The sequence below is a fragment of the Anoplophora glabripennis genome, unplaced genomic scaffold, assembly GCF_000390285.2.
Source record: "Anoplophora glabripennis isolate ALB-LARVAE unplaced genomic scaffold, Agla_2.0 scaffold471, whole genome shotgun sequence".
NCBI lineage: Eukaryota > Metazoa > Arthropoda > Insecta > Coleoptera > Cerambycidae > Anoplophora > Anoplophora glabripennis.
Window position 1 is genome coordinate 309,236 of NW_019416555.1, and position 13,100 is coordinate 322,335.

The window sequence follows — 13,100 nt, forward strand, 5'->3', positions numbered from 1 at the left end:
CATAGTAGATCTCGGGATGATGGGGATTGGCGGTAAATTCAAAAACTGAAATAATAGAAATAATATATATGTGACAAAATATATGTGTAAAACGTGTAATTAATTACTTTAAAATCAGTAAGTCAACACAAATCATACTTATAAGGAAGGTCAATGAACTCCAAACAGTATTACATCATTCTTATTCGGAATTGCATCAATATCAGCATATGAGTGGAATTAGCGGGAAATTCAAATCCAAATTTAGAAGTATTATCTTATGATTTTCATAATTATTTCGATGGCTATCATGATATGAAAAAATTCAACATGATTATCGATCTACGTAATAATAATAATAATAATAATAATGTTTATTCATTTCATTTAATTTCAATAAAGTTACAAAAGAGTAATAACAAGATCAGTAATACCAATAACATAATGAGCCGTGAGAGGCCTAATTACTCATGGACAGTAACAGCTAATGTCATGACAACATTGTTATTGTTTGACAGTTTGTATTATTATTTAATTAAAATGTGTTACACAGAAGTAGAAAATTGATATATTATAGGAATTAAAATAGAGCAAAGTTCTTCTCCATACTCTATTTTAATTATAAATAATTTTCTACTTCTGTGTAACCAATTTTAATTAAATAATAATACATACTGTCAATCAATAACAATGTTATCAAAACATTACTACCTGTCACTGTCACGATCTACCATATAATGTCTATGAGTAATTAGACCTCACACGGCCTAATTAGTGAGATTTCTTTATATTACCGATACGCATTTTGGACCGTATCAATGTCCGATATGTCAAAATATATTATAACTAAATCTGTAAATCCTTACGTAATTGGAAAAAAGGCAGAAATGCCTGAAAGAAGACTAAGAATTACAAGATATATTATTTTCTTAATAAGAAACCTTCTTTTCGTTTTTTAAAAGTATCTTGCTTATTGTTAGAGATGGACCTAACAAACCCTATATGGCTATGCTCTACAAGGAACGTTCTATCCAAATATGTAAAAATATACAGGGTGTTCCATTTAACTTAACAAAGTTAACATCCGCGTCCATTTTGTTTGGACTTCATTTGTTTTTCTACTATCACTTTTGAAAAATTCATAAAAAATTGTGCAACTTTTATCTTTAACATTTTTTTTATAACTTACAAAAAAAAGTTAAAGGGGGGTCAAAATATAGTGAATCACCCTGTACATTACACACATAATAAATTGTTGTTTAGAATGGGGATATTTTCCTACTGATTGGAAATTGTCTATAATTAGGCCATTAGCAAAAATAAATGACCCATAAAAATATAACGATTTAAGACCAATGACAATTATACCAGCTGTCTCTAAAATATTAGCAAAAGTTATTCAGAATCATTTATATAGTTACGCAATGGATAGTGGCATCGTGTCTCACCTTCAATCAGGTTTTCGAAAGGGTTATAGTACCACTACTGTATTAACAGCTATCACCGATGACATTATTACATCATTGGATATGCTACATTTTTAATTTTACTTGATTATTCAAAGGCATTTAAAATTAAAATATTACGGTTTTAATAATACTGCTATTAGTTTTTTTAAATACTATTTCTATAGTAGACGTCAAATGGTAATTTTTGATGATAAATGTTCCAATCCCTTGCCTGTTACTTCAGGAGTCCCTCAGGGCTCTGTTCTCGGACCGATTATATTTTTAATTTATACAGCTGATATATTTAATTGCGTGAAATATACTAAAATGAAATGTTATGCCGACGATACACAACTTTCATTTACTTTTTGTCCAAAAAATATTGACGATGCTTGTAGTAAAATAAATTAAAAAATAATTTAAAATTAAATGCACAAATAATAATTATTGTTTCAGCAACCATCATATTTATTTATCAGGCTACTTTGATTGAAAATGATTTTAACTTCTAAACTAATCGGACCTATGTTCATATAAGAAAAAATGTCTCAAATTAACCCAGCTATTATCTATCAAAGTTTGTCATAGAGCTTGTAGAAACCCTGTATAGGAAATGCAGGTATAAATATTTGCCTTTTACTTATTTCAAACTTTATTAATAACGGTAACAGCTTGAGACAGCATGTTTTCGTAACGTTTCTGTGTAGTTGGGTGATTGTGAGATCCGTATACGAAAGCTACTTTTCCGCTAGTTACTATTTTGGCCTTGCATCTTTCCTTCTTTGGGTGGAAGTACCGATTGCATATCCATGTAGTCATTCCGCTTTCTGATTTCCGTATTAGGTACTCGTAGTTGTTCAGTACTATTTTTGGATTTTTCATGCCAGCCATGAAATATATTGTGCCTAAAATATAATTGTTCAGTATTAAACTGGAACTACTAAATCTATTGTCTGAAGTTATTTGTTTGTAGCATAGCTTTCGTTTTCTTTTTACTTTTTGGATATTTTGCTACCTGTGGCAAAATTATATGCTCTCCCAGAAGTCCCGATCTGAATACGATGAATTTTTAGCAGTCTAAGCAACCTAAATGATATGAAGATAATAATATTTTTTTGCAGAATGATTGAAATTTTATATTTACAACCTTTTTGGAGTTATTAACAACATCTCTTACTGACACATTTTGATATTTCAGAATATAGATGTAGATATTTTTCCTGGGCTCACATTAAGATGTTTAAAAGTTCACATTAAGATGTTTAAAAACATTGAACACCTTGTATACAAAGTCAAGAAAATATTAACAATTTTCAACAAATAGGAATTAATTTGACTTTGTATAGGTATAAGATGTTCAATATTTTGAAACATTTTCGTGTGAGCCCAGGAAAAGTACCTCTCTCTTGAAATATCGAAAAGCGTCAATAAAAATGAAACTGTCAAAAAAATTTCCGAAATTTTTCCGTGATTTTTGACAAACTTTATTTAGGTGAAAAATGGGCGTAACGGGAATTAAAAACAAGCATTTTGAAGCTCTAAGAATCTAGTTTTTAAATCTTTCGGTCGATTTTTTTTAGGAGCTACGGTTATCATGCAATTCTAAGAAAAAGCACGACAAAAAAATTCTGCAAATTTTTTTTTCGGAGTCCACGCACTTGGAAATTTTTTTTTCAGCTAAGCCATTGCATGAACCAGATAGCTTGTTTATTCAGCTTCAATTTCTTTTTTTAATTTCCTATAACATGCTGCTGCAACTTTTCGGAATATTTTTTTTTCATCCTTTACACGAATATAAAAAAACAAAAACAAAAAAGGGTAATTTATGTTTTTTTTAGAAAATTTACGGCTAAATTAGAAATATTCACGAAGCATGACTTTTACAGTTCAATATACCCCTGGGAAGTTCCATCTCGATCTAGCAAACCGTTTCCTTGTTTCAAAAAGTAACTTTAAAAAACTTAAAAAAAATTAGTCACGTTTTTTGAGCTTAAACACTTCATAATCATGATGAAAATGGAATTTTTTTTTTTGAGTTTTCTCACATTTTTATCACAAATAACGTTTAAATTGATGGAAAAAAAATTCGAAAAATTTTCGTAATTTTTGAAGTGTTCTTTGGTTTTTTGGAAAACCTTTGGAACATTGAAGAAAACAACATCGATTTGTTTCCAGCACGATTCAGCTTTTCGTCCTATACTTCTGTTCATCAACTTTTAATTAAATTAAAATCACTCAAACCAGATTTCATTTCGACCCCGATTCATACCTGTTTTGTGACAAATTTCTGATTAAATTTTGTGCAGTCTGTAATAACTTAAAAAACAGTTTTTTTTCAAAACTACACTTTTCCTTCACCGAAAAAAAAAATATTTTTTTTCCATCAATTTAAACGTTATTTGCGGTAAAAAGTGTTTAAGATAAAAAAACATGACCCTTAAATTTTTTTCAAAAGTTTGTTTGAAATAAAGAAAACGATTCGCTGGATCGAGATTAAACTTCACAGAGTTCTTCTGGGTATATCGAACTGTAAATGTCATGCTTAACATTAGTCATTTCATGAATATTTCTTTAGCCCTCAATTTTCTATAAAACCAGAAATTACCCTTTTTTTCCTGTTTTTTTAAAATTCATGTAAAAGATTAATTAAAAAAAATTCCGAAAAGTTGTGGCAACATGTTATAGGAAATTTTTTCCGAATTTTGAAACTGCCCTTCAATTCTCTGTACGACTATTTGTCGCCGAGATATCGATGATTGAAGACAAAAAGATCCTTTTCCATTAAAAGTGCGATATTTCAATGAAAAATGGTCGTATAGAAATTTAAAAAAAAGGAAATTGAAGCTGAATAAACAAGCTATCTGGTCCATGCAATGGCTTAGCTGAAAGAAATTTTTCCAGGTCCGTGGACAAAGAAAAAAAATTGCAAAATTTTTTGTCGCGCTGTTTCGTAGAATTGCATGATAACCGTAGCTCCTAAAAAATTTCGACCGAAAAATCTAAAAGCTAGAATCTTCAAAACGCTTTTTTTAATTCTTGATACGACCATTTTTCACAGTCTGTCAAAAAATCACGGAAAAATTTCGGAAATTGTTTTGACCCTTTAATTTTTTGCATTAGTTATAAAATTCCAATTATTCCGTAAAAAAAATATTATCATTTAGGTTGCTTAACAAATGATGATTAATTAAAATCCATCATATTTAGATAGGAACTTCTGGGAAAGCATATAATTTTACTGAATTTTTCTGTTTCGTTGCTTGATTGTGGATGTATTGCATTTAGATTTATTTTAAATTATGAATTACCGCTTGGTATTATGACATTGGATGTTAGGCATTCGTGTTTTTGGTATTTCCTACAGGATGTTGTGATTTTGGGAAAAACCGAAGTTCTAAGGATACCAAGTAGGATTTCAGAATTCAAAGTGACTCATCTATACATCTATAGGTACTTCAATAACGGAACAAAAAACTGAAGTAAAATTCTATGGCCTCTTGGAAGTCCCGATTTGAATTTAATTGATTTTAATTTATTATCATTTGTATTAACAAAATCTTGTTGCAGTTTTTGGTTTAATTACAAGAATCATAGGTATGTCTAAACTAACTATAGATGAAATGGAGTAAGTATTTTATTTTTTTGCGAACAGTTGAAGCTTTACCTCCTTGGATTTACTAACTATCTCAGTGACACAAATTTGGCTATTTTTCCTGTGATCACATTTAAATTTTTTAAAAATTTTAACTTCTCTGTCAACATCAAGTGAGTAGTAACATATTTAAGACTACAATAAGAAACTTTATAGTGAGTTTGAAATTTACAAGTAACAGTTTTTTCTCTTCCGCACACAGTCGTGGGACATTGTATATGAACGCCGATTTTTCAGATATTAATAAATCGAAAAGTTAATCCTAGGATGTACTTACCCCATAAAGCATAAATACATATTTAGGTATTTGCTTTGATTTTCGACAATCTATATGCCAAGCTGCATAATAAAAAAGATACAGGGTGCCAAGGTGAAAAATAAAAAATGGTTTTTCCTCAATAGTTTCTAAAGTTTTAGTCAGACATTTTTTACTTTTCAATTTGACACCCTGTATCTTTTTTATTATGCGACTTGGGATAAAAGTATGTTAGGTTAAATTAACTTATTTTCACCTAAGAAATCTCTGGTATCATTTGTGACCCTTCATTTAAATACCCTGTATATACTCCATCGCAGAATTGTAACCATTCTTCTGAGTTAATCAATTAAGCATTTTATTATATTTTTAAAATTGTATGAGTTTTTCAGAAAACTACGTATTCAATTTAATTTATAAGCATTTATAAATAAGAGGAAAAAACATGTACTTTTCCAAATGAACTTTATTAAACACTGGCATACAATAAATATTAAAAACTAATCCAACATCATTTCAAAATATCTCCTGTGGAACACTTTTGCAATTTTGATTGCTAAGAGCTTCGTCATACCAATTTCCTCCCCACAAAAACAACAAAAGCTGTGTGCTAAACATTAAAATGACAGTATTGATTCAGTTTATTTGAAGCTGCCTAACAATCGTAACTTTTTTTGATCTCATGTTAGACAAAAGAGGTCTTCTTGGTAGGTGGTTGTGTCTTCCAATAACATGAACCACATTTCCTTTAGTATTTATCTTTGATTTACACCTTGTTTTGTAGTAAGCACTGCAGACCCATACAGTTTCCGTTTTCTTTCTTCTACCAATATGAAAATCGTGACCGTCGACAATCAGTTTTGCATTATCTTTGTGACCAACACCGAAATAAATAACGTCTAGAAATAAAATTTAATAAATAGTTTATACAAAAGATGACGAACATTGCTAAAACTGCTAGAGTACCTGAAGAAGAATGATTTATTTTTTGATTTTTTCTTTTTTAAGTTTGTTATATAGGGTGTGCCGAAATTAATGCAACACAATTTGGTCACAAATTCTCAAATTCTTAAGACAAATTCAGAGGACCCGTATTTTTTATTTTTACCCAGTGGCCCCCTTTTCGGACTTACGGCCCCCTGAAGACGGTCCCTAAGAATAATCTTTTTTTATATCTCAGAACCCTGTTGTACGAGAATCACTAAATTTGGTACACAGAGGTTTTATGACATGTGGAATCTGATGCTGCTACGTTTTTTTGGCGGGGAACCCCTTAAGACAATTTTTCGTGGGCCCCCTTGTCTTTGGAGCTAAAAAATTTGGTTGCATATTTAAATTTCTTAAAAACTATTAGTCCACTAGAAAGCCATTTTGTCTCTTTATACTTTTTTCGTAAAACGCAATGTTTTCGAGGAAAATGTCAAAATGTGATCGAATGTAAATCGTGATTCGCCATTTTCCTCAAAAACATTGCGTTTTACGAAAAAAATATCAAGAGACAAACAAGTTTCTAAACTCAATGGCTTTCTAGCTAACTAATAATTAAAAAAAAAAACAAATTTGCAACCAAATTTTTCTGGTTCCAAAGACAAGGGGGCCCACGAAAAAGTATCTTAAAGGGGTTTCTCGCCAAAAAGCTGTGAGGTTCCACATGTCATAACACCCCTGTGTACCAAATTTAGTGATTCTCGTACAACATGGTTTTGAGATATATAAAAGACTTCTTAGAGGCAGATTTCAGGGGGCTGTAACTCCGAAAGAGGGGGACAGTTGGCACGGGTCCCCTAGATTTGTCTTAAGAATTTATGACCAAATTTTGTTGCATGAATTTCGGGACACCCTGTATATGTTACATCAAACAAACAATCTTTGCTAATTACAAAAATTAAAGAAATCTCATTACTTGAAAAAGTTTCGAGATTCGAAACTAAGAGAAATATTTGAGTTTTGTACCATTTTGTAGATGAAAAAAAATTGCTCTATGTAATACACTAATTCAAAAAATGAAAGCGTCACAAGAATTTCCGAAATTTTTCCGTGATTTTTGACGGACTGTATTTAGGTGAAAAATGGTCGTATCGGAAATTAAAAAAAATGTATTTTGAAGCTCTAAGATTCTAATTTTTAGATCTATCAGTCGAAATTTTTTTGGAGCTACAGTTATCATGCAATTCTAAGAAATAGCGCGACCAAAAAAAATTTTGCAAATTAGTCCACGGACTTGGAACAATTTTTTTCAACTAAGTCATTGCATGGACCAGATAGCTTGTTTATTTATCTTCAATTTTCTTTTTTTTAATTTCGTTACGACCATTTTTCATCGAAATATCGGACTTTTAAAGAGGAAGGAAATGGAAAAAGATCCTTTTGTCTTCGATCATCGATATCTCGACGACGATTGATGGTACAGGGAATTGGAGGGCAGTTTCGAAAACAGGAATAAACTTCCTGTACATGCTGCCGCAACTTTTCGGAGAACAATTTATTTTTTTTCATCTTTTACACGAATTTTAAAAATACAGGGAAGAAAGAGTAATTTATGGGTTTTTAAAAAATTGGCGGTGAAGTTTCGTCTCGATCTAGCAAATCGTTTCTTTGTTTCAAACAGTTAAACTTTTGAAAAAAAATAAAGGGTCACGTTTTTTGAGCTTAAACACTTCATAATCATGATTAAAATGGAAAAAAAAAATTTGAGAATTTCTCAAATTTTTACCGCAAATAACGTTTAAACTGACGAGAAAAAAAAATCGTTTTTTTTTTGTTTTTTTGGAATATCTTCCGGACATTGAAAAAAATAAAATTCAATTGTTTTCAGCACAATTCGGCTTTTCCGTCCTATGCTTCTGTTCAACAACTTTTAATGAAGTTAAAATTTTTGAGACAAATTTCTTATTAATTTTTGTGGAGTCTGTAATCACTTAAAAAACAGTTTTTTACAAAACTATCCTATTTATTTGAAAAAAATATATAAAAATTATATATATATATATATATATATTTTATCAATCTAAACGTTATTTGCGTAATGGAAAATGGAAACATTTTAATCATGATTATGAAGTGTTTAAGCTCAAATAAAGTGACCCTTTTATTTTTTTCAAAAGTTTGACTGCTTGAATCAAAGAAACGGTTCGCTAGATCGAGATGAAACTTCACAGGGTTCTTCTGGGTATATCGAACTGTAAGTCATGCTTAACATTAGTCATTTCGTGAATATTTCTAATTTAGCTGTAAATTTTCTAAAAAACTATAAATTACCCTTTTTTCCTGTTTTTTTAAATTCCTGTAAATGCTGAAAAAAAATCCGAAAAGTTGCGGCAGAATGTTACATGAAGTTTATTCCTGTTTTCGAAACTGCCCTTCAATTCTCTGTAAAACCATTTGTCCCCGAGATATCGATGATTGAAGACAAAAGGATCCTTTTCCATTAAAAGTCTGATATTTCGATGAAAAATGGTCGTATCGAAATTTAAAAAAAAGGAAATTGAAGCTGAATAAACAAGCTATCTGGTCCATGCAAAGGCCTAGCTGAAAAAAGTCCGTGGACTCGGAAAAAAAAACTTGCAAAATATTTCTGCGCTATTTCTTAGAATTGCATGATAACCGTAGCTTCAAAATGCTTTTTTTTAATTCCTGATACAACCTAAATACAGTCTGTCAAAAAAAAACGGAAAAATTTTGGAAATTCTTTTGACCCTTTAATTTTTTGCATTAGTTTATATGAAACGTTTTCTCCCATTTTGTTATATATTTCTTTTTGTAAGTGAATGAAACATGCAAAAGATTAAAGCAACACTTTTATTGAAACAAAATCTGTCAACAATCCAATATTATTATTTTTTCCTCACGATGGTAACCTTTTTGGACTTGCTGTTAGTCAGAACAGTATTCCTTGGTGTATGATTGTGCTGTCCACTTACGAAAACAGCGTTTCCACTCGTACTTATCCTAGCTTTGCATTTCGTCCTAAAGTACGAACTGCACACCCAAGTGGTTTTGGTTTCAGCTTTCCTTTCGATGTTAAAATCGTGCCCATCAACTATTAGTTTTGGATTAGATTTTCTTCCAATGCCGAAATAAATAGTATCTAAAAAGTAGGCAGTTTATTAAAAATGTACCTAAATGATCATTAGACCGACAAATATCACTGTTTTCCAAATATTCATATTATAGTAACGGACCTAAATAATTTTCTTTATAACGTACAACGTTACAGGGGTTTAAAAAATATGTTCGTTTGTACAAAGTATTAATATATTAAATTAGGTATTACATATTTCTAACATAAATATTTTTCTACACCTTCCAAACCAAGGCAAGCAAACAAAATAAATATAATAATATTTCGATATAATCTCAAGAGTAATGAGTTAATAAAATCAACAAAACTTCAGAAAATATTATTTCTTGAGTACCTATCCCAAGATATTCTTGTTGCAGTAGGTACAGATTTTACAAATTCCTAAGAATAGTGACATGTTTTGACAACAAATTCGTGTATGTCTTCTTCTTGGGTTCATGGTTGTGTACCCCATTTACATACACCATCGTACCACTGGTTGTAACCCTAACCTTACACTTGGTCTTGTAGTTCATGCCACAAAACCAAGAGGTCTTGGTACTCTTCCGCTTTTCAAGGAAGAAATCGTAGTCGTCCACGATGATTTTTGGATTCTTCGTACCAGGTTCAAAATATATGACACCTAAAAACAGATGTGTCAAAAAGTTGTTAAATCAAGAGACATTCACAGAGTTTTATTAATTGAAATTAATAAAAAGTAATGATAGAAACTAATGTTTACATTTTTCTGTTTATTCTCAAAATGTGAAGGTGAATAAATAAAAATTTTAAATATTCACCACATTAGGCTTTTGTACTAAACTACTAGGTACAACACAAATGTATTTAATGTGACACAGATGACAAGAAAAGTAATACAAATATTTTTACGCATGCAGTCTTTCTAACATCGAAAACCTATTTAGGAAGATAAACTAGCATTTCTGACAATGGTAACCCTTTGAGACAGCATATTTGTGAACTTCGACCTCTTCTGCTTCGGAGGGTGGTTGTGTAGGCCGTTTACATACACCATCCTGCCACTGGTAGTGGCCCTGGCTCTACATTTTGTCTTGAAATAGCCGGAACATATCCACATAGTTTTTGATTCCGTTTTCCTGGCCATGTTGAAGTCGTGATCGTCAACAATTATTTTCGGATTTTTCGTGCCAACGTCGAAATATATCGTGTCTAAAATATAACAAACGCCGAATTAGGGAAAGCAAAATGTCAAGAATAGCCTCTACAACATCAAAAATATAGCACATTGAAAATGTGTTTAATTTCAAGTTACTACAAACAGAACTCTGGGAAATAACAAATTAAAAAAAATGTATGAATACAAACAAACAATAAACAGAGTAGAAGTCTTTTTTTATATATCTGGGCATAACTTTTAATTTACAAATTTTATTTTTTGACTAGACATATATTTAGCATTATCCTTGATATTTATAAATACATAGCAGAAAACTTTAACTTAATTACTAAGAAAAAACAATTTCTCTATAGTATAGTATATTGTGTAAATTTTATGGGATACTTAAGTTCTAATTTTTAAACACCTTGCACATATTTCTGTGTGTTTTAAAAAATGATTGTATAAAGCTACAATTTCTTTCTAACGATTTCCACAATTTGTGAGAGCATGGAATCGCATTTGAAGGTCAGTTTGTCGTTTCGAAGGTGATTGTGTTCACCAGTAACTGTAACAACTCGACCACTGGTGATCAACTTCGACACACATTTGTTTTTATGGTACCAACTGCATCTCCAAGTTGTTTTGTTGGGATTTCTGATATGCATGATGAAATCGAATCCTTCAAATACTATTTTTGGATGCTTGGTTCCAACGTCGAAGTATATGATACCTACAAATATGACAATATTGAAGTCCGGTCAAAATAGACATTTAATAACGAAAATTCCGACAGAGCTAAATTTTGGTGGAGACCTTGGGTACACCCTTAGAAATAAAATGTCAAAAGTCCCCATCGATCCCATGTGTGCTAAAAAAGTTTTTCGGGGTCAAAAGTCAAAATTTAAGGTTTTTTGGATTTTTTTCGAAAACAATAAGTTTTATCAAAAAGTAGCTCAGACAAAAATTATAGACCTTAAAACTATCTACAAAAATGGCCCTTATACTTTTTTTTCTAAGAATCACCATCCCTGAGATATCGCGATTCTAATAGTTGAAGGAGTCATGTTCTACATGATATGCACACATTTCCACACCACCTGTGAGGTAGTGTACTTTGGCGCGTTTTTTGTTTTTTTTTAACGTGGTTTCCTCGGTAGGCCTACTCCACGAACTGTTATGACGGAATTTTCAGGGACAATACTCTTTTAACTGCATGACGATTATTGATATTGATATTGGTTATTGACTTTAACTGTAGTTCTGATTTCTTTTGATATTTTAATCTGATCCATACTCTTCAAAGTCGACTTCAACAATCATGTCTTCTTCGATTTCTTCTTATTATTCCTCTTCTTGCTGGATGTTCATAAATTGTTCAAATGAAGATGAATCAGCTGTCTCTTCATCGAAATCACATGAATCTTCGTCTGTTGTATTCAATTGGACATTTGAGCAAGACTGGCTTTAGCAATTAGTACACGCTGGAGAACACAGTAACCCTACCTTCTACAGCCACATTTAGCACTACAACCTTTTTTGCAATTGCAAAAAAATAGTGTTTAGGGGTTTTTCCGGAGCAGGTGGGAGTAAAGTTTGAATCGGTTCCAAAGTATTATCTATTAATTTCCAACCCCAGTCTTCTGGGTTCAGTTGATTGCTTAGCCATGTCTGAACTTGATAATATACTCGATACAAGTGTTGATTAGCAGAAAAGCCGATGTTGGAGGAAGACAAGATAATTTCTTGCTTCATGTATTTTTTACAAAAGTTTTTACAATAGAATAGCCAGATGTTATTCAAGGGCATGTGGGTAGAGGGGATTGACTAAGGGATTGAGTTTCTTTTGAGTGTATATTCTCAGAATAGTATAGTTTATACATACGAGTATAAAAGACACAAATAGACATTTTTACTTGTATTAAGTGCCTGACTATGTATATATGTGATATATATGTGCATATCATGTAGAACGTGACTCCTTCAACTTTTAGAATCGCAATATCTCAGGAATGGTGATTCCTAGAAAAAAAAGTATAAGGACCATTTTTATAGATAATTTTAAAGTCTATAATTTTTGTCAGGGTTACTTTTTTTAAAAAAACACCGTTTTCGAAAAAAATCCAAAAAACCTCAAATTTTGACTTTTGACCCCGAATAACTTTTTTAGCACACATAGGATCGATGGGGACTTTTGACACTTTATTTCTAATGGTGTACCCAAGGTCTCCACCAAAATTTAGCTATGTCGGAATTCACGTTATTTGACCACTATTTTTATGACTAATTTGACCGGACTATATACAAAAAAAAGTAAACTGAGCAAAAAAATAAGGAGCAGAAAAATTTCCAAATTTTTTTAGTGATTTTTGAAAGGCTATAACTTCGTGAACAATGGTATTATCGAGAAAAAAAAGAAGCATCTTGAAATTTGAAGATTCTAGTTCTGAAATCTTGAGATGAAAAAATTTTTCAGTCTCGGCGCAATCGAAAAAAATAATGCAAGGCAAAAATTTTACAATTTTTTTCTGTCTTAATCAATGCGAAGGTCATTTCACCTGATTCCT

At 31.0% G+C, this 13,100-nt stretch overlaps 1 protein-coding gene across 30 annotated transcripts in view; it reads right to left on the reverse strand.

Moving 5' to 3' along the window:
• Positions 1 to 13,100, reverse strand: part of LOC108912735 (protein tramtrack, beta isoform) — a 219,688-nt gene that overhangs the window by 120,396 nt on the left and 86,192 nt on the right. Inside the window, exon 4 of one of the 30 annotated variants that reach the window (XM_018718102.2) lies at positions 2,070 to 2,332. The exons of 24 other annotated variants lie outside the window; for them this stretch is intronic. In XM_018718102.2, the coding sequence (XP_018573618.1) occupies positions 2,073 to 2,332 (260 nt within the window). In that variant the 3' untranslated portion in view covers positions 2,070 to 2,072. Of the gene's footprint in view, positions 1 to 2,069; positions 2,333 to 9,147; positions 9,423 to 9,651; positions 10,039 to 10,212; positions 10,587 to 10,987; positions 11,267 to 13,100 lie in introns of those variants that run through there. 5 more of the 30 variants (XM_018718107.2, XM_018718112.2, XM_018718089.2 and 2 more) reach the window with 5 other exon arrangements.